The 26,059-nt window shown below is 36.4% G+C and overlaps 1 protein-coding gene across 7 annotated transcripts in view; it reads left to right on the top strand.

Moving 5' to 3' along the window:
• MRE11 (MRE11 homolog, double strand break repair nuclease) overlaps positions 1-26,059 on the top strand; it is a 96,213-nt gene that overhangs the window by 54,306 nt on the left and 15,848 nt on the right. For 4 of the 7 annotated variants that reach the window (XM_055356088.2, XM_055356086.2, XM_031016218.3 and 1 more), the window contains 7 exons: positions 535-635; positions 1,990-2,163; positions 5,246-5,308; positions 14,149-14,368; positions 15,693-15,776; positions 24,386-24,444; positions 25,716-25,783. In XM_055356088.2, coding sequence (XP_055212063.2) covers positions 535-635; positions 1,990-2,163; positions 5,246-5,308; positions 14,149-14,368; positions 15,693-15,776; positions 24,386-24,444; positions 25,716-25,783 — 769 coding nt within the window. The remainder of the gene's footprint in view (positions 1-534; positions 636-1,989; positions 2,164-5,245; positions 5,309-14,148; positions 14,369-15,692; positions 15,777-24,385; positions 24,445-25,715; positions 25,784-26,059) is intronic. The other 3 variants (XM_055356090.2, XM_031016222.3, XM_055356089.2) reach the window with 1 other exon arrangement.

Below are 26,059 nucleotides of genomic sequence, written 5' to 3'. Positions count from 1 at the left end.
ATTTAATTAAATTAATAATTTTAACCATTAAATCAGAGACATTCTTAAGTGAAAGTGTTGTGTTGTGTATTGAGCTATGAGTACATGGTCGTGACTACCATTCATAGTAGAGTTTTATGCTACTACCTTGATATCACAAGGCACCAGCAGTACCCATGATTGCTTTTGCATCATCAGTGTAGCAATGATGGCAGATGGCAAAATGGCAAATAGCATCTTAGGATTATTATGACAGTATTTTTGACGTTATTACTCCCTGAATGGGTCTTGAGGACCTCCAGAAGTCTGTGCTTCACCCAGTGAGAACAGCTACAAGACACCTATCCTGGAGGTATGAACGAGAAATACTGACCGTGGGGAAAAGACTGTGGCTATTAACAAAAATGGCTTGTTTTGCCTCAAAATTTACCATGTTGAGCAAGCTGGCAGTTGATAAAGTTTGGCCTTACCTTCTCCACTGACAACTTGCAATGAGTATGTGCATTTTAACATTATGATAGAAGCTATTTTTTTGATATACTTCTTTTTTTCTAGGAGAAGAGATCAACTTTGGGAAACTTATCACAAAGCCTTCAGAAGGAACAACTTTAAGGGTAGAAGATCTTGTAAAACAGTACTTTCAAACCGCAGAGAAGGTAATTTCTTACAGTTCACATTTCGAATAATGGCTACCTTATAGTAACAGATTTTAATTTAGGATATGTTTAGTTGATAGTTTAAACAAAATGAATCCTCAAAATGTTTCTATGAAGTAAGTAGGGTGACAATTAATTACATTTATTTGCAGTTGCTGCACAGCAGGGAAAATTAGTGTTTAATTAATGTTAGTTATTAGTACTGTTATTAATATAGCTGTTATTGTTGATGTTGTTATTCTCTTTCTTTGTATCTCTGTTGCAATTATTAAACTAAATGAATAATTTTAACTTAAATCAGGGACATTCTTAAGGGAAACTTAGAAGTAAGTAGGGTGACATTTACATTCATTTGTAGTTGCTGCACATCAAAGAAAATTAGTGTTTAATTAATGTTAATTGTGAATACCATTATTAACTGTTATTGTTGTTGTTATTCTCTTACTTTATTTGTATCTCTCTTGCAAAGATCTCAATCCAGATTTAGTTTTCTCACATTTGGATGTAATTTCAGAATTATTCTACAAACAAAGACAGCCACATGATGGTGAAGCCACTGAAACTTACTGTCATAAGTATATGCCACTCTAAGATCCTCCGGTTGTATTAGTTTCCTATGGGTGCTGAAACAAATTTCCACAAACTTAGTGGTTTAAAACAACACAAATTTATTATCTTACAGTCGTGTAGGTCAGAAATCTTACACAGTACTGGAATCAAGGTTTTGGCATGGCTGTCTTCCTTTTTGGAGGCTCTAAGGGAGAATCCATTTCCTTACCTTTTCCAGCTTCTAGAGGTGCCTACTATGTTCCTTGGCTCTTGCTCTCCTTTTATCTTCAAATCCTGCAATGTTGTGTCTCTCTAACCATTTCCCCAGAGTTATTTTTCCTTCCAGCTCCCATCTGCCTCCCTCTTCTGCTTTTCAGGACCCTTATGATTACACTGGGCCCACCTGGATAGTCTCTGATACTCTCCCTATTTTACAGACAGCTGATTAGCAACCTTTGTTCCTCTTTGCCATGTATTCACAGGTCCCAGAGTTTAAGACGTGGACATCTTTAGGGGGCTCTTATTTTGCCTACCACACTGTTTAATTTCATCTCTATTAATCATAGCTGCCATTTTTGGACTCCATATCCTAGCCATCAGGCCTCTACATTTCACGTGTCCTGTACTCCTCCCCCATTTCTGGTTTTGACTTTGCTTTTTCTGGTTCCTGATATTAGTAGGCTTAACTACAGCTGTTCACTATATTTTTTCTCTGGTAACATATTTGGTAATTTTCCTTGCTCATCTATAATTATTTTGTAAGGAATAAAAACTATTTCTGCATCCAGTGATTTGTATCTTACAGAATGTGCAGCTCTCACTGCTAACAGAAAGAGGGATGGGTGAAGCAGTACAAGAATTTGTGGACAAGGAGGAGAAAGATGCCATTGAGGAATTAGTGAAATACCAGTTGGAAAAAACACAGCGATTTCTTAAAGAACGCCATATTGATGCCCTAGAAGACAAAATCGATGAGGAGGTAAGTAACTAATTTGAGTGTCTAGGTCTATTTAAATAGTCTGTCTTTAAGAGTAGCTCTGAGATTTTTTTCTGGTAAATCACTATTAACCTCTCTGATTTGTTTAGTTTTTCTCATCTATAAAATTGAAATGATAAAATGAAGGTTAAATTAGAAAATGTAGAAAATGCCTAGAACAGAGTCTTGCATATGGTTGGTACTAAAGTGTTTTGTTCCCCATGGATAGTATCTTCTCTTAAAGATCCTTTGAAAGGGCTTTAAAATGAACCTTGTAGGATGGTAATTTTTGTTCGTTTTAATTTTTTTAGTAAGTTTTGATTGAGATCTTGAATTTCATTTAGAAAATTTCTGCTAAGCAAGAAGCAGTGGAAAAATTACAGGAAAAGCTGTCTAGACTTGACTACATAGAAATTATAAATTGTTGCATATCACATTGTCAAAAAACAAAATTAAAAGATATTGACATGAAAATATTTGTATGTGGGCAGAAAAAAAGTTTAATATTCTTAATATTAATGAGCTCTTAGAAATCTTAAAAATAATTAAACATTTGATGGAATAATGAACACAGGACATGAATAGGTGGTTCATAAAAGAAATATAAATAGCTAATAAGCATATGAAAATGGTGTTTAGCCTAGGATAATCAAAGAAACTCAAATACATCTTTTGTTTGTCAAATTGGCAGCAATTTGAGAAAAATAGTATCTAGCACACTGCTGGTAGTAGTATTACGTTTGAATAGCTTTACTGAAAGGCAGTTTGGCAGAGTATATTAAGAGGCTTAAGATTTACCCTTTAACTCAGCCTGGGAAAATTCCCTGTGAAAATAATGAGGTAGAGATTTGTGTATGGAGTGATTCATCTTAGTGTTGTTCATAGTGGGGAATAATTGGAAATGTTTCGATACAATAAATGTTGGTACATATACCATGTAAAATTTTACACAGCTTAAAAATGACATTTTGGAAGAAGAACATGAGAAGATATTTCTAATCTAATGTTAATTGGGAAAAGAATTTCAAAGATGAAAAACTGCGTAGTATAATCTCAATTATTTTTATTTTATATGTAATTGTGTATGTTTATGTAAATAAAATATCCCAGATATATTATCAACAGTTATGTCAAGGTAGTTATATTACAGGGGATCACTTTCTCTATTTCCCAGATTCTCCCTAAGCAGAAGAACAAAACAATATTATTTAAAAAAAAAAAACTCATTCCCTTATTTTAGTGCTTTAGTGCTTTTGGTTAACATGGTTCTCTTAAAGCCTTATGGTGTCAATGTGTAACTAATATTATTTAATACCAAGTACTTCCAGAGGTGGGACAGGCAGTTCATACTCTAAAACCATTCACTCTATGACTCTGGATGTGTTGGGTTTGCTAATTTATAGCATAAATAGATTTCTCAGGTACATACCAGAAATAAAACATAACCATCCCCACCTGGAGTGACATCATGACTCCTGAGCAGCAAAGTCTGTGTGGGGTATGTGTGTGTGTGTGTGTGTGAGAGAGAGAGAGAGAGAGAGAGGGAGAGAGAGAAAGAGAAAGAGTGTGTGTGAGTCATGGTGGCTCTGACCAGACACCCGTGTTCAAAATCAAAACCCTTATTAGCTGTGTACCCATCATTGAGTTATCTAAACCCACCTATCCTTCAGTATCCTCATCTGAGGATAAAATGGTGATGATAATAGGCCCTCCTTCAAGGTTGTTGTAAGGATTAGAAGAATTAATCCATGTAAAATCCTTAGAATACTGTCTGACACATAGTGCCTGTTCAGTGTTCCCACTCTGACTCTCATTTCTCTTCTATGAATGGCTTAGCACCTTTGGTATGCTACTTATCACCTAGGGCACGATTACATACTGTGTCATCTTTTAAAATATTGTTATTCTTGTATTTTTCCTCTACTGAATCATAACAAACATGCTGTTATTTCTTTCAGCTTAAGAAACAAACAAAACTCTCGATCCCATTTTCCTTTAGCTACTGCTCTCTGTTCCTCTTCTAGAGCAGAATCGCTTCAAAGAGTTTTCTGTATTTGCTGACTCATTCTTCTCTCTCCATTTTCTATTAAATCTATCCACTCAGGCTCCTGATCCCATCATTCTAGTGAAGCTGCACTTGTCAAGATCACCAGTGACTGCCATTGCTAAATCCACTGTCAGTTTTCTATCTTACATCTCACTTGACCTTCTTTGAAACATGTTTTTTATTGGATTTCAGGATACCAGACTCTTGTTATCTTCCTGCCTCACTGGCTGCATATTTTCAGTGTCTTTTGTTGATTCCTCTAATTGCTCCAGCCTCTTACATTGGAGTCTTATTTGCTGTTCCCTCTCCCATATCATCAATTGATTATAGATTCCATGAGAGCAGCTTTTTGTCTGTTTTGTTAATAACTGTATTCTCAGTTTCTGCAATAGTATATGGCACATTGAAGGTGCTCAGTAAATATGTGCTGAGTAGATTATTAAATAAATGGGCTTAAAGAACGTATACATAGCTGTATAATAAGAGCCTTGTGAGCAGGAACCATTAAAAAAGAAACCTGTAGTCTCCTTCTTGATACCAGGACCATGCTCAGCAAACCTTCATGAATTGGCTGTTAATAAAAATGGATCTTCAGGGGCCACCCACTTCAGATCCCATTTCACAGAGCCTCCTGGATGTCTTGCAGCAAGGTGCACAAGAGTGATTTGCAATGTAATAAATATTTCAAGCCTTGTCAAGGAGATATTTTTGTTTTTAACTAGTTTACTGAAGTGTAATAACCATAGGGTATTAGAATTTTTCCTCTACAGTCTGAAAGACTTTTTCAGTGATGCGAAACATTTTGGCAGCAGGTAATATAATTTTGCTTTGGGTCAATATGAGTTTGTTTTTTTTTTTTTAAGAGTACATTGTGCAATTTTAACATTAATAATTGGAAAAATATGATTTACTTTTGTGAGACAGATTGTTAAATTTGCAAGTTTTATAACAGAAAGCTTTCTTAATTGTAGCCCCTTGTTTTATATTTACATAACTGGAATAGGCAACATGTTTGTGATTTACTCTGTTATGATCTAGGTACGTCGTTTCAGAGAAACCAGACAAAAAAATACTAATGAAGAAGATGATGAAGTCCGTGAGGTAAGTATTCTGCTGCAAATTCTTGTGTTTATATATCACTTTCTTAAACTAGAATAACCAGTAGGTTTAGTTAGAATAGTCAGTCCATAGGTCTAGGGGATAGGAGTGAGCTGGGGTTGGCTTAGGATGGCTGCTTTTGGTTGATTTCAGTTCAGCCTACAAATATTCTGCTCATTGCTCTTTTTTTCCCTTTTGTTCTTGTCTAAAACCTGTTTAGCAAGTGCAGTGACTCACACCTGTAGTCTTGGCTACTTGAGAGGCTAAGTAAGGTTGGAGGGGATTGCGTGAGCCCAGGAGTTCAAGGCTGCAGTGAGCTATGACTGCACCACCACACTCTAGCCTGGGCAACAGAGTGAGACCCTGTCTCTAAAATAAATAAAAATAAATAAAACCCATTTAATTGTATGTGTGTGGGGATATATACAACAAAAGCCCCTATTACTCAAAATAATATCTCTTTGTTAGCAGAGCATCTTATAGATAAAATCTTACTGAGCTGATAGTATTTTGGGCAAAAAAGAAACTTAAAGTGTTTTGGTTAGCAATGTTAACCATAAGTAAGCAAGCATGGGCAAATAGACAATTTCTATTATCTATTCTAAAATATTAAAATTAGCTTAAGCACCATCATCACTGTCTTCTCAGTCTCATTGCAGGTTTGAATCTACAAGTTAGCAACCATTTACTTAAATTTGGGGCCTCTACCTGGTACTTGTTGAATTTATGATTGAAATGTATTTTCTTATTTTCTGATTGCCCTTAGTGTTTTATGATTGCTATCTAGTATTTAAAAGTTATAAACTATGTACTGTTAGTTTTGTCTTGATTGCTTTCATTCAGCAAACATTTTATATTGTCCCTGTTATGGGTTAGATATTCTGCTTTATATTAGGACTGTACATATAAAAAAGCTAAGGTCTGTATCCACAAGATTTTCTCAATTTAGTAGATAAGAGACATTTGTGTAAGGAAGATATTTATTGAATTATTTTTCCTAGGTGCCCATTTTATAAATGAGGAGACAGACCAGACTCAAGGTCATGGAGTGGGGCTAGAATTTGAACATATTTCTGACTCCAAGTGTAGACTTTTCTATCATCCTGTGTCCTATCAAAATTTTAGATTATTATAATATTAATTCGGTGCATTGCAAATGGATGGTTTTCTAAAAATGAAAAACTTCTAAAAGTGTCATGCAACACATCAGAATCACTGTTGAAATACGCATAGTTGCAACCACTGTATCTTTTACAGGTTGATTTTTGGAAGCTAAGGAAAAGAAGCTATAGATTAGAAATGGCTTAACACGTTTATTATATTTGTATTTATCTTATAAGGTGCATTTAAAATAGAAATAGTTTGCCAAATTGCAAGAATAATGCTAGGAAGAAATGATTCCTGATTCTTAAATATCTAGCTTAAATTTGATTAACCCTTTCAATTTAACAGGGTACAGAAATATTTCTTTACGTTTGAGTGAGTTCTTCATGTTTGAAGCCACAAACCTCAATTTTTCATTAAGCTTTTAAAAGAGTAAGAGTGAACGTCTTATACAAGAAAGGTGGGAGAGGCTGTGACAAATTTCATATGGGAGTTTTACAGAAGAAATAACTTACGAGTTCAGATACTCAGCTATATTTTAAGACTAAAATGTAATTGGGGCTTCCTAGGTAATTTTTCAGCATATCATAAGATATTATATATTTTTTCATTTTCAGCATACTATTTAGAACTTAGGTAATGGAGTCTGAAACTCTGCCAAGCTATAATTCACAGCTTTGCAGAATCATTTGGCTTAGAATATGAATCCCAGCGCCATGCTTAAATTGCTTATACTGACAAACAAGACTATTAGCTCTTCTATTTGGAGAAAAAACATTATGCTTTAAAGTCTTTTAGGCTGGGCATTGTGACTCACCTGTAATTTCAGCACTTTGGGAGGCCGAGGCAGGTGCATCTCCTGAGCTCAGGAGTTTGAGACCAGCCTGGGCAACATGGCAAAACCCCATCTCTACAAAAAATACAAAAATTAGCCAGGCATGGTAGCTCCCACCTGTAGTCCCAGCTACTCAGGAGACTTAACTGGGAGGATCGCTTGAGCCCAGGCAGCAGAGGTTGCAATGAGCCGAGATGATGCCACTGCACTCCAACCTGGATGACAGAGCAAGACCCTGTCTCAAAAAAAAAAAAAGAAAAAAAAAAAAAATCTTTTATTCACATAGAAAAACTCTCAAATCTTTTCTTTAATGATAAATTCATATTTGAATAAAAGAGCAAACAGTAACCATTAGGCTTTGCGGGACATGTATGGTCTCTATCACATATTCTTGTGTTTTGTTTGTTTGTTTGTTTTTTTATTAATGGCCCTTTAAAAATATAAAAACTATTCTTAGTCTTACCCACAGTCGTTAGTTTACCTGGTGTCTGATTTCTTATGTTCTACCTCAGTTTGAGGTGGGTTGATACCCTCTTTCAAAATACAATACCAGGCACTATCAATAGTGAAGAAGTGACCCACAGAATGGGAGAAAATATTTGCAAATCATACATCTGATAAGGGATTAATAAGCAGAATATATTTTTAAAACTTCTAAAGCTCAACAGTAACTAACAAAAAAACCCAATTTTTACAATGGGCAAAGGACTTGAATAGACATTTCTCCAAAGAAGCTTTACAAATTATAGCACATGAAAAGACACTCAAGATCACCAGACATTAGAGAAATGCAAATCAAAACCACAATGAGATACCACTTCACACCCATTAGGATGGCTGTTATTAAAACACCATAAAATAACAAGTTTCGGCAAGAATGTGGAGAAATTAGAACCATATACATTGGTGGTGGGGATGAAAAATGGGTCAGCTAGTGAGGAAAACGATAGCAGTTCCTAAAGTAACTAAACATAGAATTATCATGTAATATAGCAATTTCACTTCTAGGTACATAACCAAAAGAATTGAAAGCAGGAACTTACTTGTACAGCAGTGTTCGTAGCAGCATGATTCACAATAGCCAAAAAGTGGAAACAACCCAGTTGGTCATCAGCAGATAGATGGATAAACAAAATGTGGTATGTGCATGTAATGGAGTATTATTCAGTCTTGAAAAGGAATGACATTCTGATACATGCTACAATATGGATGAAACTCTGAAAACATTATGAGTGAAGAAAAACAGATGCAAAAGGACAAATATTATATGACTCTACTTATATGAGGTACCTAGAGTAATCAGATTCCTAGAAACAAGGTAGAATAGTGGTTACTGGGGAGAGGGAGGAATGCGAAGTTACTGTTGAATAGGTATGGAGTTTCAGTTTGGGATGATGAGAAAGTTCTATAGATGGATGGGGGGATGATTGCATAACCATATGAATGTACATAATGTCACTCTACTGTACCTAAAAGTGGTAAAAAGAGTAAGTTTATGTTATGTATATTTCACCACAAAAAAAGTGTTTAACAGTAGGATAGTATATTTTCAAATCTCACAAAATGTATATGGAAACATTTTTGCCATTGGCTCTAGACCTGCACTCATGAGTTAAGCTCTTAGAAGTAATACATTCCAAAGATAACAGTAAACTCTGTTTTTCATAGGAAAGGTAGAGTTAAAATACAATTTGAATATACAATTTGAGATGATAAAAATGAAGATACAGCATCTAGACAAAGGGAAAATACAAAATTTAGAAATGATGGTTAGTAATTGATTCCAAGAAGTAATCATAATAGGGTATATTTATTTTAAATTTTGCTACATACTGCCACATTAGTCCAAAGATGTCTTAACTAGTTTATATTCTCACCATTAGTATTTGGGAGTGCTTGTTTCCTCACATCTTTACCATCGTGATGTATTACTGTATCTTTTGATCTTTACAAGTCTAAGGGGTAAGAAATTATTTCCTACTGTTGTTTTCAGTTCATACTACTTTTTTTTACTAATGAGTCTGCCTAATTTTTATGTTTATAAATCATTTGTATTTATATGAAACACATGGTCATTTTATTTGGCCACATTTTCTCTTTTGAGTAGGGTATTGGTCTTTCTCTTTTTTTTTTTTTTTTCTTTGAGGCAAAGTATCACTCTGTCACCCAGGCTGGAGTGCAGTGGTGTGATCTCAGCTCACTGCAACCTCTGCCTCCTGGGTTCAGGTGATTCTCGTGCTTCAGCCTGCCGAGTAGCTAGCGCGCGCCACCATGCCCAGCTAATTTTTGTATTTTTAGTAGAGACAGGGTTTCACCATGTTGGTCAGGCTGGTCTCAAACTCCTTACCTTAGGTGATCCACCCGCCTCGGCCTCCCAAAGTGCTGGGATTACAGGCATGAGCAACCGCGCCTGGCCGGGTATTGGTCTTTCTCTAATTGATTTGTAAGAGCACTCACTTGAACACATTTGTGTGTGTGTGCCCTCTCTTTCTCTCTCTGGATACATACACATAGTGATATAGCATATTTAGGGTTTTTTGACACATAAAGTATCCACTTATTCGTCAGCTTATTTGTTTAAATCAGGAATGATTGGTGATTACATGGTTCTGATTTTATGAAGATACACATTTGGGTTTTTTCTTTCTTTGTTCCATTAATATAGTGAGTTATATTATTATGTACATAGCTTATTATCGACCCATCCTGGTAATATATCCATTACCCCCTGGTAATGGATATATTGGTCTTTCCATATGCTTCTGGAGTCTCTATTTGCTTTCATAATCATAAATAAGATTCTGTAATTTTTGTGCACGCAGTTCTTTGTCAGTACTGTGTCATGCTGGCATTGTGAAAACAGTTTGGAAGCTGTCTTTCTGTATGCTCTGGCACTATTGAAATAGCAGTGGGCTTATCTGTTTTTTGAAAGTTTGGTAGAATTTACCTACGAAACTTTCTGATTGTGGTCCTTTTTTGGGAGTATTTTTCTTTTAATAATTTTCTCAAAATTTTCTTTGATAATTGGTTTGTTGAACCTGTTTTTTTCCCGCCTTGGATCAGATTAAGTTACTCATTTTCCAGATTATTTAGAATTGAGCATTCTCTCATAAGTCTTGGGTCTTCCCTCCCATTCTTATTTCTTTCTTTTTTTCGAGACAGGGTCTTGCTCTGTAGTGTGCTACCACTCCCAGCTAATTTTTAATTTTTTTTTATATAGACGGAGTCTCGTTATGTTGCCCAGGCTGGTCTCTAACTCCAGGGCTCAAGTGATCTTCCTGACTTGGCCTCCCAAAGTATGGGGATTAGAGATGTGAGCTTCTACACCTGTAGTGCTAGGATTAGAGATGTGAGCCTCTACGCCCGTCCCTCTTATTTCTAATGATGTATATTTGCGTTTTCTTCCTTTCTTTAAAGCTTTGTGATTTTTATTAATGTTATTGTTTTGTCCCAAAGGACCAGTGCTTATATTTATTCATTCTAATGTGTTTTTGTTTAAAATCTATTAATATATGGTTTTATCTTCATTCTAATACTTGGATAAGCTTTATTTTGTTTCTCCTAACTTTTTGGATACAGAATTAACTTATTTACATTTATTCTTAGCAGGCTATAGGCTTTCTTATAAGCATTGCTTTAGTTCTCTCATATGTTGTGATGTGCAGTATTCTTGTTATGATTATCTAGATGTTCTGCAACTTTCGTTTTGTTTTATAGTTTTGACTGGTTTGTTTTCAGGAGGCAGGTTTTTGCTTTATTATTATTAATTTTTTATTTTATTGCATGATGATTAGACAGTGTGATAAATTTATTTCTCCTATCAAAAATGTATTGAGATTTTTCTTTGCACCCTGTTATGTATCAGCTAAAAAGTTTCATGGGGTCTTGAAGTATGTTATTAATTTTCAGTGTATAGAATTCAACATTTATCAGTTAGATCTATCTTATTAATTATGTGATTTAGATCATCTTTTTTCTCTTAAGTCTACTTTCTAAAAGCATACAGCTGGTTCCTGTTATTTGTGGTAGTTATGTCGTATAAAATCACTTCCAGCACAGAATTAGCAAATGGTGAATCATTGCTCCTAGGGGAAATACAAAATTAGCTTTCTATGAGCCACTGATAACGTTTTTGTCAGCTGATCAATACATAATCTTTTTAATGTGTTTCTGTTTAAAGATACTGTATTTAACATATGATTCATTAGCATTGAACTCATAGCCAGTAGCACTTTAACTTATACTTGAATGAAGTTTATCTAATGTACATCTTTTCTCCAAAAGTCATATTGCAGCCTCTTTGCATGTAGGAATGAACACTAAACATGTTGAGGGGGTCATTTTAAACACCACATTACCAAAGCAAAAGTACAAAAATGCAAAAAATGCAATAAATATGTAGTCATGTGCCACATACAACATTTTGATCGATGTCAGACTGCATATCCAGTGGTGGTCCCATGAGATTATAATACCATATTTTTACTATATCTTTTCTATTAAGATATGCTTAGATACACAAATACATAGCTATGGTGTTATAATTGCCTGCAGTATTCAGTACAGTAACATGTTGTACAGGTTTGTAGCCAAGGAGCAATAGGCTATCTCCTATAGTCTAGGTTTGTAGTAGACTGTACCATTTAGCTTTGTGTAAGTACACACTATGATGTTTGCACAATAATGAAATCACCTGATGACACATTTCTCATGAGGCATCCATCATTAAGCAATGCATGACTATCACAGAAAGGACACTTGAAAGTACACAAGTGGAAACAAGAAGGCAGAGTGGCTCATTGTTCAGCCTCAGCTGGGAATGTGTGTGTCAGGCAATTCAAAATATTTACCGCTCTTCGTCTCCATAAATGATGCCAAAAGTATCGTGAGTGTTGATTTTTAGGGTTACAGAGAAATTTTGGCAAGTCGGTGAATTTGCAAATATAGGATTAATGAATAATGAGGATTAACTGTATTTCATGTGGGACAGGAAAGATGAATTGAAATCACTGTTGTTTCTTATATTTTTTGTTGTATTTCCTAAAGTGTTTTCTTTTTGCATTGTAATGCTGTATTGAACCCTGCATGCAGTGAGTTAGCTGTGATTTCACCTCAGCTGGGATCATCTCATCATGAAGTTGCCACTTCAGTCCCACTTTATGCTGCCTGCCTTGTTCACATCTCCTCATTTAGCCCTGGGTCTCCTTACTTTATGGTATCACAGAGCTTAGAAATGTTCTGGTCAGCTATTCTTAGACCCAGAACTGCCATTCCAAGCAAGAGAGACTGCTATCATGTCTTCCTGGGATTTATGCATCAGTTTTGGAGAGTTGTATAATACCTGAAACTCTTCTCACCTTTCTCCCTTAGCTAGGTCAAATATTTATCGTATTCATTAACTTTTCTTTATAGTTTGTGTGTTTGGGGGTTTGGAACTATTTTTTAATTTTATGGAAAATGTATTTTGTTTTTGTTCTCTTACTACCTTTTGATTGGTTTAAGGGAAGATCAAGGCAAAATTGCTTTTATTTATATTTTATTTTATTTTTTGGTGACAGAGTCTCGCTCTGTTGCCAGGCTGGAGTGCAGTGGCACGATGTCTTTTCTAAATGGATTCTTATCAAATTAAAAATGTGTGGCATGTTCTTGGTCCTAAGGTGTTTATTCCTTCTTAGGCTTAGGCTTTCAATTGATACATTCTCCTTAATTCTTCCGTTTCTTTCATTTTTTTTTTAGGCAAGGTCTCACTGTGTCACCTAGGCTGAAGTGCAGTGGTGCAATCTCAGCTCACTGCAACAACTCCCCTCCCCACTGCTTCCCCCAGGCTTGAGCGATCCTCCTACCTCAGCCTCTCAAGTAGCTGGGACTACAGGCGCATGCCATGACACCTGGCTAATTTTGTTCTTTTGGGTTTTTTTTGTATTTTTGGTAGAGGCAGGGTCTCGCCATGTTGCCCAGGCTGGTCCCTAACTCCTGATCTCAAGCAATCCATCCACCTAGGCCTCCCAAAGTGCTGGGATTACAAGTGTGAGCCACTGCGCCCAGCCCTTAATTCTCTTTACCATATATTTGTGAGAGATTGTTACTCATGTTTTTTTCTGATTCTAAAACTAATTTTTTAGAAAAAGTGTAATATAGAAAATATGTAATATTCAAGAACAAAAAACAAAAGCACCCTAAAATATTAGTGCCCAGAGATAACAGCTATTTTTTGTAAGTTTTTTTCTTATTATTTCCTAGGAGCTGATTCTAAAAAGTAGCTCAAATGATGACAGTCTGTTACTGTCAAATGTGGCATTGAAATAGGGATGATTGCCAGTATTCCTTCTAGTTCTGAAAATTTTGATTCTGTAAAATTTTATTTTTCTTGGTAAACCTTTTCAAAGGGTCTCATTTTATAGGTAGTATGGTAGATTGATCTGACAGATAATAAGTATTAAATTTGATTGGTGGGGAGGTTCTCCTTTACACATATATAAATATTTTTTGTTTTTATTTTTATTTTTGAGACAGGGTCTCTCTTTGTCACCCAGGCTGGAGTGCAGTGGTGTGATCATAGCTCACTGCAGCCTGTATCTCCTAGGCTCAAGTGATCCTCCTGCCTCAGCCTCCTGTGTAGCTGGGACTACAGGTGCATGCCACCATGCCTAATTTTTTTTTTTTTTTTTTTTTTTTTTTTGTAGAGACGGGGTTTCGCCATGTTGCCCAGGCTTGTCTCAAACTCTTGGGTGCAAGTGATCCTCCCGCCTCGGCCTCCCAAAGTGCTGAGATTACAGGCGTGAGCCACTGTGTCAGCCTCCTTTATGTTTTTATAGTATGATTAGTTCATGTCAGTGCCTAAATTAATGATTTTTAGGATGGTACATTATCTCATTGTGTGTACTTTTCTCCTTCTCCCTCTTAGGCTATGACCAGGGCCAGAGCACTCAGATCTCAGTCAGAGGAGTCTGCTTCTGCCTTTAGTGCTGATGACCTTATGAGTATAGATTTAGCAGAACAGATGGCTAATGACTCTGATGATAGCATCTCAGCAGCAACCAACAAAGGAAGAGGCCGAGGAAGAGGTCGAAGAGGTGGAAGAGGGCAGAATTCAGCATCGAGAGGAGGGTCTCAAAGAGGAAGAGGTGAGCACTGAGTTCAGTCCTGTGCACATTCACTCTTGGCAGTTGAGTGGAAAATACAGAATTAGATCTTGTCAGAGTTGAATTATAAGTTTTATTTCTAAAACACGGTTCTTTAAAAATCTATTTTTATAATATATAAAGACGGTCTTTAAGGCAGTTCTGACATGTGCCTTTTACTTAAATAAATTTTGAATGGCCACATGCACTTAGGGTTTTAATTGTTCTTAGCACATACCTTATAAAAGCTTCACTGTGTTTGTCACGTAGTACCTTTTGGATACATTTAATGTCATATGTATTTTCACATGTGCAAAGTAATAGGCAAATATGAGTTGTTAAAGAAAATAGCTAAAAGCCTTTGGCAACAGGAGGAAAACTCCAGATCATACAATTATTATTTTTGTTACTGTCATAAGATACAAATACACATATGCTTATCAAGTAGTCTTTATAAAGTCAGTTTAAGAAAGAAAACTGCCCCCAATTTGATTTCTAAAACTAGTCATTAACATAGTCAACATTGTATTTACTGTGAGACTATTGGCATTGAATAGTTCATGCCAATAGAAATTGGTAATTCAGTGACTTTCTCACACATTATGTCAGTTCATCTCTAAAGATTTTTTAAAATTGTTTTTATTAAATATGCATCCATAGGAATTTTAAGCTGGTGAAATGAATATTAATTTGGTTTAAAATCTCCAGGGAGAGAAATCCTCATCTTTTAATGATGATTATTTCCACTATTCTTGCATTTACAAAATTTTTCCTTAAAAATTTTTATTTTTGTTTTTTAATTTTTTTTGAGATGGAGTCTTGTCTTTGCTCTGTTGCCCAGGCTGGAGTGCAATGGTGCGATTTCAGCTCACTGCAACTTCCGCCTCCCAGGTTCAAGCAGTTCTCCTGCCTCAGCCTCCCAGGTAGCTGGGATTACAGGGGCCCATCATCATGCCGGTTAATTTTTGTATTTTTAGTAGAGATGGGGTTTCACCATGTTGGCCAGGCTAGTCTTGAACTCTTGACCTCAAGTGATCCTCCCGCCTCTGTCTCCCAAAGTGCTGGGATTACAGGCGTGAGCTACCACGCCCAGCCTATTTCCTTACATTTTAATTGGATAAATTAAATTGGATAAACTGAAGTGTGGCCTAAAAGAATAGTCTCTGAAAATTGGTCAGACTCTAGATGTTTGTTCTTATATATATGTCTGGCTTTTTACAGACAAACTATTTGACATAAGTTTATTTAGCTTTCATTTTTTGGTGTTGTATGAAATAAACCTTAGCTGCTGATAGGCTTGTGCATTGACTGTTCATTTTTCTAACAGCAGACACTGGTCTGGAGACTTCTACCCGTAGCAGGAACTCAAAGACTGCTGTGTCAGCATCTAGAAATATGTCTATTATAGATGGTGAGTATAGACTGCAAGTGATTATTTATAAATTCCAACATTAGGAAGACCAAGGTAATCACCATTGGTAGCCCTTATTTGTGTTGCAATCATTGGGAAGTTAAAAGGGCAGTTAGAATCACAGGATAAATTATTTTTTAAAAGATCTTCGCTATGCATTAGAGTTACTGAAGAGGGTAAGCTTTTAAAATTATGATTTATAGGCCAGGCACGGTGGATCACACCTGTAATCCCAGCACTTTGGGAGGCCGAGGCAGGCAGATCACGAGGTCAGGAGATCGAGACCAGCCTGGCCAACATGGTGAAACCCCGTCTCTACTAAAAATACAAAAATCAGCCAGGCGTGGTGGCGCATGCCTGTAGTCCCAGCTACTTGGGAGGCTGAGGCAGGAGAATCACTTGAACCCAGGAAGTGGAGGTTACAGTGAGCCAAGATCATGCCATTGGACTCCACCCTAGCGACAGAGAGAGACTCCGTCTCAAAAACAAAACAAAACAAAACAAAAATTATGTTTTATAATTTCTTACTTTCAGACAAATGTTGTTTCTGTTTGGCAGAGAGACCCTGGAAACAGGAAAGTGAAGTAGTTGGTCACTATATGGACAGTGGTCGAAAGAGAGAGGAACTGTCTCTACTGTTTCCTTGCTTCCCCCATACTGCCCTGTCAGTCTCTGCTTTCCATATAGAGAAGTCATGTGACCTATATTTAAGAGAAATTACGGCTAGGCCCTTGGAATTAATTTGTGTATATCCTATGGTCTAAAAATTGGCCTCAACTTAAGGGGATCTGTTTAACTATTTTTAATATTATAGATGATGAGATCAGCCTAAAATGTTAGTCATATTTACAAAAAGTATGTATTAAGATAGGTGGTGATACTTTTTTCTACCTAGCATTTAGAATATATTCATATGTATATTATTTATATTATCAGTTATTTGAGGTTATTGTTTCACTTTTATAATATAAATATTAATTTATTAAATATTATAATTATAATATTTATAAATATTAATTTATTAAATATTATAATTATAATATTTATAATCTTATAGCTAGGATTAATTGTTGACACACTGGGGAGCTGACTAATTCTCAGAAGATGAAGTTTATCAAGGATAATATAAACCACATTTATGTCCAAAAGGACAGCTGCACAAGTAGAGTTGTGAGAGGTATGTGAGTTTAACAGCAACCCAGGTGAAAAAGACTTAGGTCAGTAAGAGTTATGCAGGCATACCCAACTGTCCAAATCTATTGATATTTTAAACAGTATTTAATGAGTCTTGCAGAGGTGTCCAAGGGAGAGAATACAGTCATGGATTCTTAGTTTCTGTTTCTGGTTGGGCCAGTAAAGCCCTTTTCTCATCCCTCTTTTCCTCATATCACTAGCGACAGAAACTAAAAACCATGGCTTCAGGCTGCTAAAAGCCTAAAACAAAAGAAAACAGAACAAAAACAATAACAAAATGAGGTGGGTTGGACAAGCTTGCACAGCAAGGAAGTTCTCCCTGTGTACTAAATTGGCCATAACATGCCAAGGATACTGTACTCCTCTTTGGAATTATATTTCAAGGAGACTGTCAAATTATATTTCAAGGAATGAATATGATCATTCAGAAGAGATACCAAATAATATAAAAAATGGTTGGCCAGGCACAGTGGCTCATGCCTATAATCCTACCACTTTGGGAGGCTGAGGCGGGCGGATTGCCTGAGCTCAGGAGATCGATACCAGTCTGGGCAACAAGGTGAAACCCTGTCCCCTACTGAAAATACAAAACATTATCCAGGCATGGCGGCGTGCACCTGTAGTCCCAGCTACTTGGGAGGCTGAGGCAGGAGAATACTTGAACCGGGGAGATGGAGGTTGCAGTGAGCCGAGATCATGCCACTGAACTGGGTGACGGAGCATCTCCAAAAAAAAAAAAAAAAAAAAAAAAAAAAAATGGTTGAAGGAACTTAGGATATCTAACCTGGGAAACATTCAGATCTTTATGTAGATTATGTTCTATCGTGTAAAATGTGGAATGAATAGATTTGATCTGTTTAGTCCCAAAGGCAATGCTTTTTCATCTCTTTTGGCTTATGGATTCTCTAAAAATCTGATGAAAGCTATGTCTTCTCTCCTTAAATAAGTACTCACATGCAATTGCACCCAATTTCAAAGGGTTCAGCCACTCCCATGAAGCGCATTCCTGTTTTCCAGCTTAAGAACTCCTGGCCCAATGGGGATGGATGGGAATAGCTAGAAACATACTGATTTAAGTTTCTCATCTGATAGAATGGACCTGGAAGATTTAAGAACAACTTTGTTCCCGTTTTATATGTGAGGGAACTAAGCCAAGCAGTTTTGCCCTGAGTTGATAAAACCACTAATAGTAGCAATAATAGCTAATGTTTATGAAACTGCGTGCCTCTTAACAGGTCTGTGGGGTAGGTACTTACTATATTATTTCTGTTTTACAGAAAAGGAAACTGAGGCTTTAAAAAGATAGGTAGCTTACCCTAGATCTCATAACTTGTCAATACCAGATCTGGGAATGATCTCACATTCTCTGCACTCTACAACCAGTAGTTGACCACTGTACTAGTTTCCAGAGCAAGGTAAAATTAGAGACCTAGCTACTAGTTCTCCATAGAATAATTTTTGCATTATACAGAATAACCTATGTAATTAATATAAAGATGGACTAATTTGCCTTGGAAGTAAGTGTCACTCCATTAAAGGAATTTTCAACATTTATCAAATGACAGCTGACATTGAAGAAAAGATACAAAATCAGGTTGATTAAATGACTCTTAAACCTTACAAAAAATTCCATTGCTATATTTTTACTCAAGTATTATTTAGTACTTCAGAAGAGCTAACTAAGATCCTTAGCTTTTTGCTTCACAAACATGTTGTCTTTATTGCCATTTAGGAAGTGGTATCTGGAAAGATGCTGTTCCATTCTTGGTAGGTTTAATATAAAAGCAGAGAGGAAGAAAGAGAGAAAAGGCAGCCTGGAAAATTGTAAAGGATTCATGCTGAGTTCAACCTTGCGTTCAACAAATGACGGCTTTGTGACTTGAGACAAATCAGTCACTCTCCTAGTTTGCTTAGATATGATTAGAAATAATAATCTCTATTGTATTGGGTTATTCTGAAGATTAAATGATCAAAAAGCCTGGCACAGTAGGCATTTATCCAGTGTTCTTTTAAAAATGAGAAAACAGGAACATAGAAAAAGAGTGAATAAAATAATGAACACTTCCATGTTAAACCACCAAAATTGGTTAGCATGCAATCGACAGAGTCATAGATGTAGATTACCCACCTTTACCTTAGCCCAAATCGTCTTTTTTTGTCCTGTCTTGGTTTTTTTTTCTTTTTTGTTTTTGTTTTTTTGTGTCCTGTGGAATCCAGTGTCCTGGCTTGTTTTATGTTAAGCTTTCCTTGACTCCAGTGGGTAGAATTCATCACTTAAAGTGAGTCTTTGAGTTTCCACTGTAATTAAGAAATCAGATATCAGTTAAGCTTGTTGGTTTTTGTTTTTTAAAAAATAATCTGTTTTTCTCTCAGCTTGCTGTTTTTGGTGTTCTGTAGTTTCACTGTGATGAATCTAAAGATGGTACTCTTGTTTATCCTGCTTAGCAATTATTGGGCTTCATGAATCTCTGAACTGCTGTCTTCCATCACTTCTAGAAAATCCTTAGCTATTATCCCTTCAGATATTACCTCTATGCTATTCTTATTCTCCTTCCGAGTCTTCAGTTAAATAATGATAAGACCTTTTTACTCTCTCCTCACATGACTCTTGTATTTTCTGTTTTCTCTTTCTGTGCTACATTCTGAATAGTTATTTCTGATCACTTTTTTTTTTTTTTTTTGAGACAGAGTCTCTCTCTGTCACCTAGGCTGGAATGCAGTGGCATCATCTTGGCTCACTGCAACCTCTGCCTCCTGGGGTTCAAACAATTTTCCTGCCTTAGCCTCCCGAGTCGCTGGGATTACAGATGTGCACTACCACACCTGGCTAATTTTTGTATTTTTAGTAGAGACACGGTTTTACTGTGTTGGCTAGTCTGGTCTTAAACTCCTGGCTTCATGTGATCCTCCTGCCTCGGCCTCCCAAAGTGCTGGGATTACAGGCATGAGCCACCTTGCCCAGCCTATTTGCTTCCTTTAAAATATGCTCTGTCACTTTTAATAGTTTGTAGAAGTTTTCTGAAGATATTTTTAGGCCTGTTTTAATTTTTCGTGTGTACACAGTAAGGACTTTTTAAATTTTGTATCTAATAACCTAGTGTCTGAATGTCTTTGGCCTCTTTCTGTTGTCTGTTTCTGTTGGTTCTTATTTATGGTGACTTATTTCCTTCCATGCTTTGTTACTTACTGTCCCTAGAAAATTATCAACAGGAATAATTTGAGACCTTGGATGAAGCCATCTTCCTTCAGAGAAGATTCACGTTTGTTTCTCTAGGTTTGTAGGGCACCACAGGTCTTAGACCACTTTAAGCTAAATTTGAGGGTTTCTCGGACCAGTCATTTGATACGTACTTGTAACTAAAATGCAGGTTCAGTCACTTGCTGCTTGCAAAGTCCAATTAACAAGAGCAAGGTGTGGTATAAAGAAAGTGACTTTTTATTCCAAAGCGAACTTAGGGGAAGAAATACAGGCTTCCTACCTTAAGGGTACTGCTTCCCCCTTTGCAGCAGAAAGTGGACTCTTTTAAAGGGGGCCTATCAGGAGTGGCATGCAGGGGAGGAAGCGAGCAAGTGGGGGGTCTGCATTCTAGTTTGGTGTCTTATCTACCAGGCAGTTGAATTGGCATCTTCATGGGTAGAAATAGGCTATAAAGGTGGCCGAATACTCTCTAGGTTGGTGAGAGTTTCATAGCAGGACTTTGGGTTGTAAATTGACTGTTATCTCTAGAGGCAACCCCCTGGTGGGTGATAGTTCAACGCTGGAGCTTCCAAGCACATAGTTAGATGAACTCCCCTTTTAGGGAGTCTCTGATGAAGAGGAAATAAAAGACTATAGTTGCATTTCTAAAGAACTAAGTAGAAAGTGGGGGAAAGGAGAAAAGAAGAGAGAGAAAAAGTAATGAACTACCTCTTAGAAAAACGAGGGTACTCAGTTACATGCTTATGAAATCCTGTTTACCTCTGCTTCTCTCTTCAACCACTGGGGCTCCACCTTAGGAAGGGAAATGCGTCAGGGTTTTCACTTTGGGCAGCCGTGGGCTATGGTAGCCCTCTCTCTTTTTCTTCAGGATTCTCAAAACCAATGTTAACATTTTCCCAATTGAAAAGTGAACTCAGGGAAAGGACTCTGCTTACCTCTCTTGAGTTCTAGCTTTTCTTCAGTTTTGGCCTGGTAATTCCTTGGTATGTGATCAGCTCTTCAATGCCATTGAGAATTTTTTTTTTTTTTTAATGTTTGAGGTACTAACTTGGATTGTTGTCAGCAGAAGTGAGTTTGAAGACAATGAGAGGTCATTTTGTCTGAATAACCTAGCCTGCAATGACTGTTACCCATTGACAACATAGAATAAAGCTTCTATTTGTGTAGAAAGACTGGAGACCAGTTATGATGCCTTGAAAGTTTTACAGAATGGCTTGACTAATTTTTTTAAGGAAACAGTATTCATCTATGAAAAGAGGCTATGTAAATAAACTAAATACGAAACGTCAGATTTCCTGAATTATGTTGTAAGCAAAAATATTATGGTACCTTTTGCAGCAGAGCATGATGGTTAAGAATGCAGGCTCTGGAGTCAGGTCCATTGGGTCAGTCACAGCCAGCTCTTTACTGCTGGCTTAGCACCCTTGCACTGTAAGTGCTGTGAGAAAGGGGTCTGCATCATTCCTCCTCATCACTGTATCCACTATATTTGGCACATAACATAGTAGATGCTTGTTAAATACTTGACAATGACTGAGTAAAAATTACTTGGAGATTGTGTAGCATAAGGGTGAAGACCATGGTTCTAAAGTCAGGAAGATCTTGGTTTGGATCCTGACTTCTCAATTTTACTAGTTGTGTGTCCTCCAGCAAATATGTTAAGTTTTTCATCTTTAGGAATGAGTGTTCTCATCTGTAGGATGGGACAATGATTGCGTCCACCTCATTGTGTTATTTTGAGGATTAATGAGAAAATGCATGTGAAGTATCAGGCAGTGTCTATGCATATTAAGCCCTCAGTAAGTGCAAACTGGTGTTATTCTACAAGCATCAGATCCCTTAGCTATAAAATTTGACAATGTTGTACTGACTTCAGAGTAATTATATTAAATGAGCTTAAGTATTTACAGTACTGATCACAGCACCTGGTAAAAATGCGATAGATGATAGCTGTTATTAATATTAGTGGTAGTGTTTTGCAATAAGATTATGAAGATGAATATTATGTGAATCATTGGTCTAAATTTGTCTTTTATCTAATTGATTTGATATAATGGTTTCTCTAACTTAACTGATTACTTCCAGTACTAGGCCTTTTTTTGAAAAATGAACTGATTTTTTAAGTATAAATTTGTGAAACATTTTTATCAGGTTGGATTTGGTGGGGTTTTTTTTAAGTCTCTGACAGAATACCTGTGGAGTAGTAACTATACTTGTCATCACTTTGGGATAGAAGCAACAAATTAAGACTAACTTCTAGATCTCTGTTTTAAATGGAGGAGTGAAGAGATAAATAAAGGTCAAATTCTCTTATAACAAGGTCCATGGAGTATGGAAATTTATTATTGTGCTGCAATTTTATTGGAAAAGATAAAAATTACACTTGTAGCCACAGGAGTTGTAAATAGGAGTTGACAGCCCAGATTTTTCCATTGAAGTTAGTCAGCAGAGGATAGTTGCTAGGTGAATAAAAGTACCTCTGAAGTCACTGCCTTTACATTTCATTTATACCACTGTGGGTACCACTGCTGCTACTATGTTTGCTACCCAAATAGCTACATGTATTTGAATGCTTTCTATCTGCTAGACACTTCCTCTTACCCTCTCAGCAGTTTTCTGCATGAAGTATTAACACTGTTGTACAGGCGAGGAAATTGAGTTTTAAAGAAGCCAAGGAGCTTGGCCATAGTCAAGCTAGTAAGTCAAAATGAGTCTAACTCCAAAACCAGAGCTTTTAACCACCACACTTTATTGTCTTCCTAATAGAACGTATTGCTTAGTTTTCTGATAAAATTATTTCACAACATCACTCATCTTTTGCCTTCCAGTGGGATAAAAAGAAAGGTATCTTGTTTTCTAGGATCTCAGAGTTAAAGGAGTCAGTGAATAAATACTGAACAGAAATATTCTTTGAAATCATCATGATCACTGGATTTTTTATTCAGTTGCTCTGTCTAGCCTTTTGACTAGAGTAGGATGTGAAAAAAGTAACTGAGTAAAGCAGATAAGAACACTGTTTCTGCCTTTCGTTTCTCCTCTTAGATATTACAAGTTTGGGGATAGAACCTAGAATAGGAAACATGTGCAAACACAATAAATTTAGGTTAGATAGAAAGATTCGTTAGTTTTCTGACTAGGAGAATTTTGGACTTTGCAGGATTTTTTGAGTATTTCTTTGTTTTTCTGTGCCCTATTTAGTTTGTGAGTTATCTTGGGGAAGATATTTTTGATATTAGCAAACTGGTAAGGCGTAGGAGAAAATAAACCTAAATTAGACGTTTGAAATTTATTGTGGGTTTTGTTTTGTTTTGTTTTGTTTTTTGAGACGGAGTTTCGCTCTGTTGCCCAGGCTGGAGCACAGTGGCACGATCTCGGCTCACTGCAACCTCTGCCTCCTGGGTTCAAGCGATTCTCCTGCCTCAGCCTCCCAAGTAGCTGGGATTACAGGCACCCACCACCATGCCTGGCTAATTTTTATATATTTTTTAGTAGACTTGGGGTTTCACCATGTTGGCCAGGCTTGTCTTGAACTCTGGACCTCAAGTGATCCGCCCGCCTCAGCCTCCCAAAGCACTGGGATTACAGGCGTGAGCCACTGCGCCTGGCCTTATTGTAGGTTTCGATGTCAAGGAAAAAGAAAGGGAAAGATAAAGAGCTAGCTAAACTTCAAGTATCTAACCAAGTTTAAAAGGAAAAAAGGTATGGATACAAAGGAATTTTTATCATAGAATGCTGTTTTCTAGAATTCTCCTCTGGAATATTTCTTAGATATTGAATATGGCTACTAAGATAGAGGAAAATGAGAAACTACTGGAACCCCATTGCTCCTAATGTAGCAACAGGGATAAAGGTATCGTCAACAACAAAGAAGGGATTAGGAGGCTTTCCTTCAATACATTTGTAGTTCATTTGGTTAGGTGATTAGATTTTATCCTTCAGGTATTTTTCTATGAAATATTTTTAGTGTGTGTGTATTTATAAACACTACAGTATCTCAATAAGCTGGGAAATAATGAGACTGACAGTTGGGCATTGAGTTATGCGTACCTATAATTCTATCTCCCTTTAGATTTTTAAAAATATCAAATAGTTTTATAATTAGGCATCATGCAGTTTTGCAGATAGGACTCAGAAAATCTTTAGCTAAAGAAATATGCAAGTTTTTCTAAGTTATTTTAAGAATAACATAATGCACATTTCATCTTTTTCATTCTAGCCTTTAAATCTACAAGACAGCAGCCTTCCCGAAATGTCACTACTAAGAATTATTCAGAGGTAAGAAAAAAAGTTTTATAGTTGTGTATTAATAATTTGTTTTCTGCATTATGAATTGTCAACTCTCTGATTTACAAAGTAAATAAAAGAAGAAAAATTGTGGAACATTAAAGCTGGAAGGAGCTTTGCCAATTATCTCTAGGGCTTCTAGGATTTGATTTTTTTTTTCTTGGTTGCTCTCTTTTTTTAAATAATGGTTATTATAGAAATCCATAGATGTCATGTATACAGTAATGTTTTCAAGGATAACAGTGTTGAACCAAAAGAGCTCATACGTGGAATACTAATATTGAAGGTGAGTTCAATGGTTATAGAGGTTTTTTCTATACTGGGTTTCCTTTTGTTACTTATCTTCCCAAAATACTAGCTGTGCCTTAACAGCTGTCGCTAGACTTAAGATGAATGAAAAGGCTGGAGTCCAGCGATCCATGTGGTTTGCCCTAGGTTTAGCCTGGGCCTTCTCTTCCTTTCGATTCCAAGAAGAGTCCAATATGGGCTTGATTCTCTTATTACTTCACTTTCAAAACTATGTGTCTTAACTCCCGAGCCAATACTCTTCCCTTTACATCAGGGTTTCTCCATAGTAGCACTGTTGATATTTTGGACTAGATAATTCTCTGTTGTGAAGGATTGTCCTATGCATTGTGGGATATTTAACAGCATCCTTAGCCTCAGGGGCTGTTCGTTCAGTATTTGGTCTTTGGCTTCATCCTCATCTGTACTTAAGTTAGATGAAGATATGGCAAATGTATGTATCAAATGTCAAGATAACAAAATGTAGAGAAATAGTATTTTGGGCGGTAGAATCAACAGTCAGAAATACCTTTATTTGGTCTTAACACTAACAAATGGTATTTAAGAGGGACAGATTTAACAGAAAGATATCTAGTATCTCCCACATGGTCTGATACTTCATTTAAAGTTGGAGATGGAACACTGATGGTCTCACCTCTCGTAAGAAACTAAGAGGAAAGTCATAAGGTCTGCATACGAGCCTATGCAAGTCATTCACCAGTGTAACTGTGTTCCCTTAGGTGCTCAGGCTCCTGGGATGGCCAGGAGAGAGGTGAGCAGAAAGTAACATTTGTGAATGAAGAGGGACATTGGAGGGAGGTCAGACTGAGTGTTAGTTTTAATGGTTATGGCTTTCTGTCTCCTTTTTTGTGGCTCATATATAACTAAGATTTAATCGTGTAATTCATTTCTTCATTTTCATTTTTATTCAGAGTCTATTCTCACAAAAACTGTTTGTTGCTTTGTTTCCTTGCCAGGTGATTGAGGTAGATGAATCAGATGTGGAAGAAGACATTTTTCCTACCACTTCAAAGACAGGTCAAAGGTAGGTGCAGTGATTTTCTGCGAAAAGAAACATCTGAAAAAAATTTAAAATTATCCAGAATTCCAAAGTTACACATTTTTCTATGCCATGTAAGTTTAACAGACTTATTTTCAACTAGTAAAGTATGTAGAGGAATGAAAACAGACCAAGGGCTAGTTTACAGAGTTGATGCAGCATTAGTACAAGGATTTTCAGTGAAAATTGAAATAGCCTGTAATTTTTTTCCTTTTGACTTTATTAGTGCTTTTCTTTCTTTTTATTTATTTATTTATTTTT

The sequence above is a fragment of the Gorilla gorilla genome, chromosome 9, assembly GCF_029281585.2.
Source record: "Gorilla gorilla gorilla isolate KB3781 chromosome 9, NHGRI_mGorGor1-v2.1_pri, whole genome shotgun sequence".
NCBI classification, from domain to species: Eukaryota; Metazoa; Chordata; class Mammalia; order Primates; family Hominidae; genus Gorilla; species Gorilla gorilla.
The sequence above is the reverse complement of the archived record's forward strand: the minus strand, read 5'-3'. Positions and strand labels throughout refer to the sequence as shown.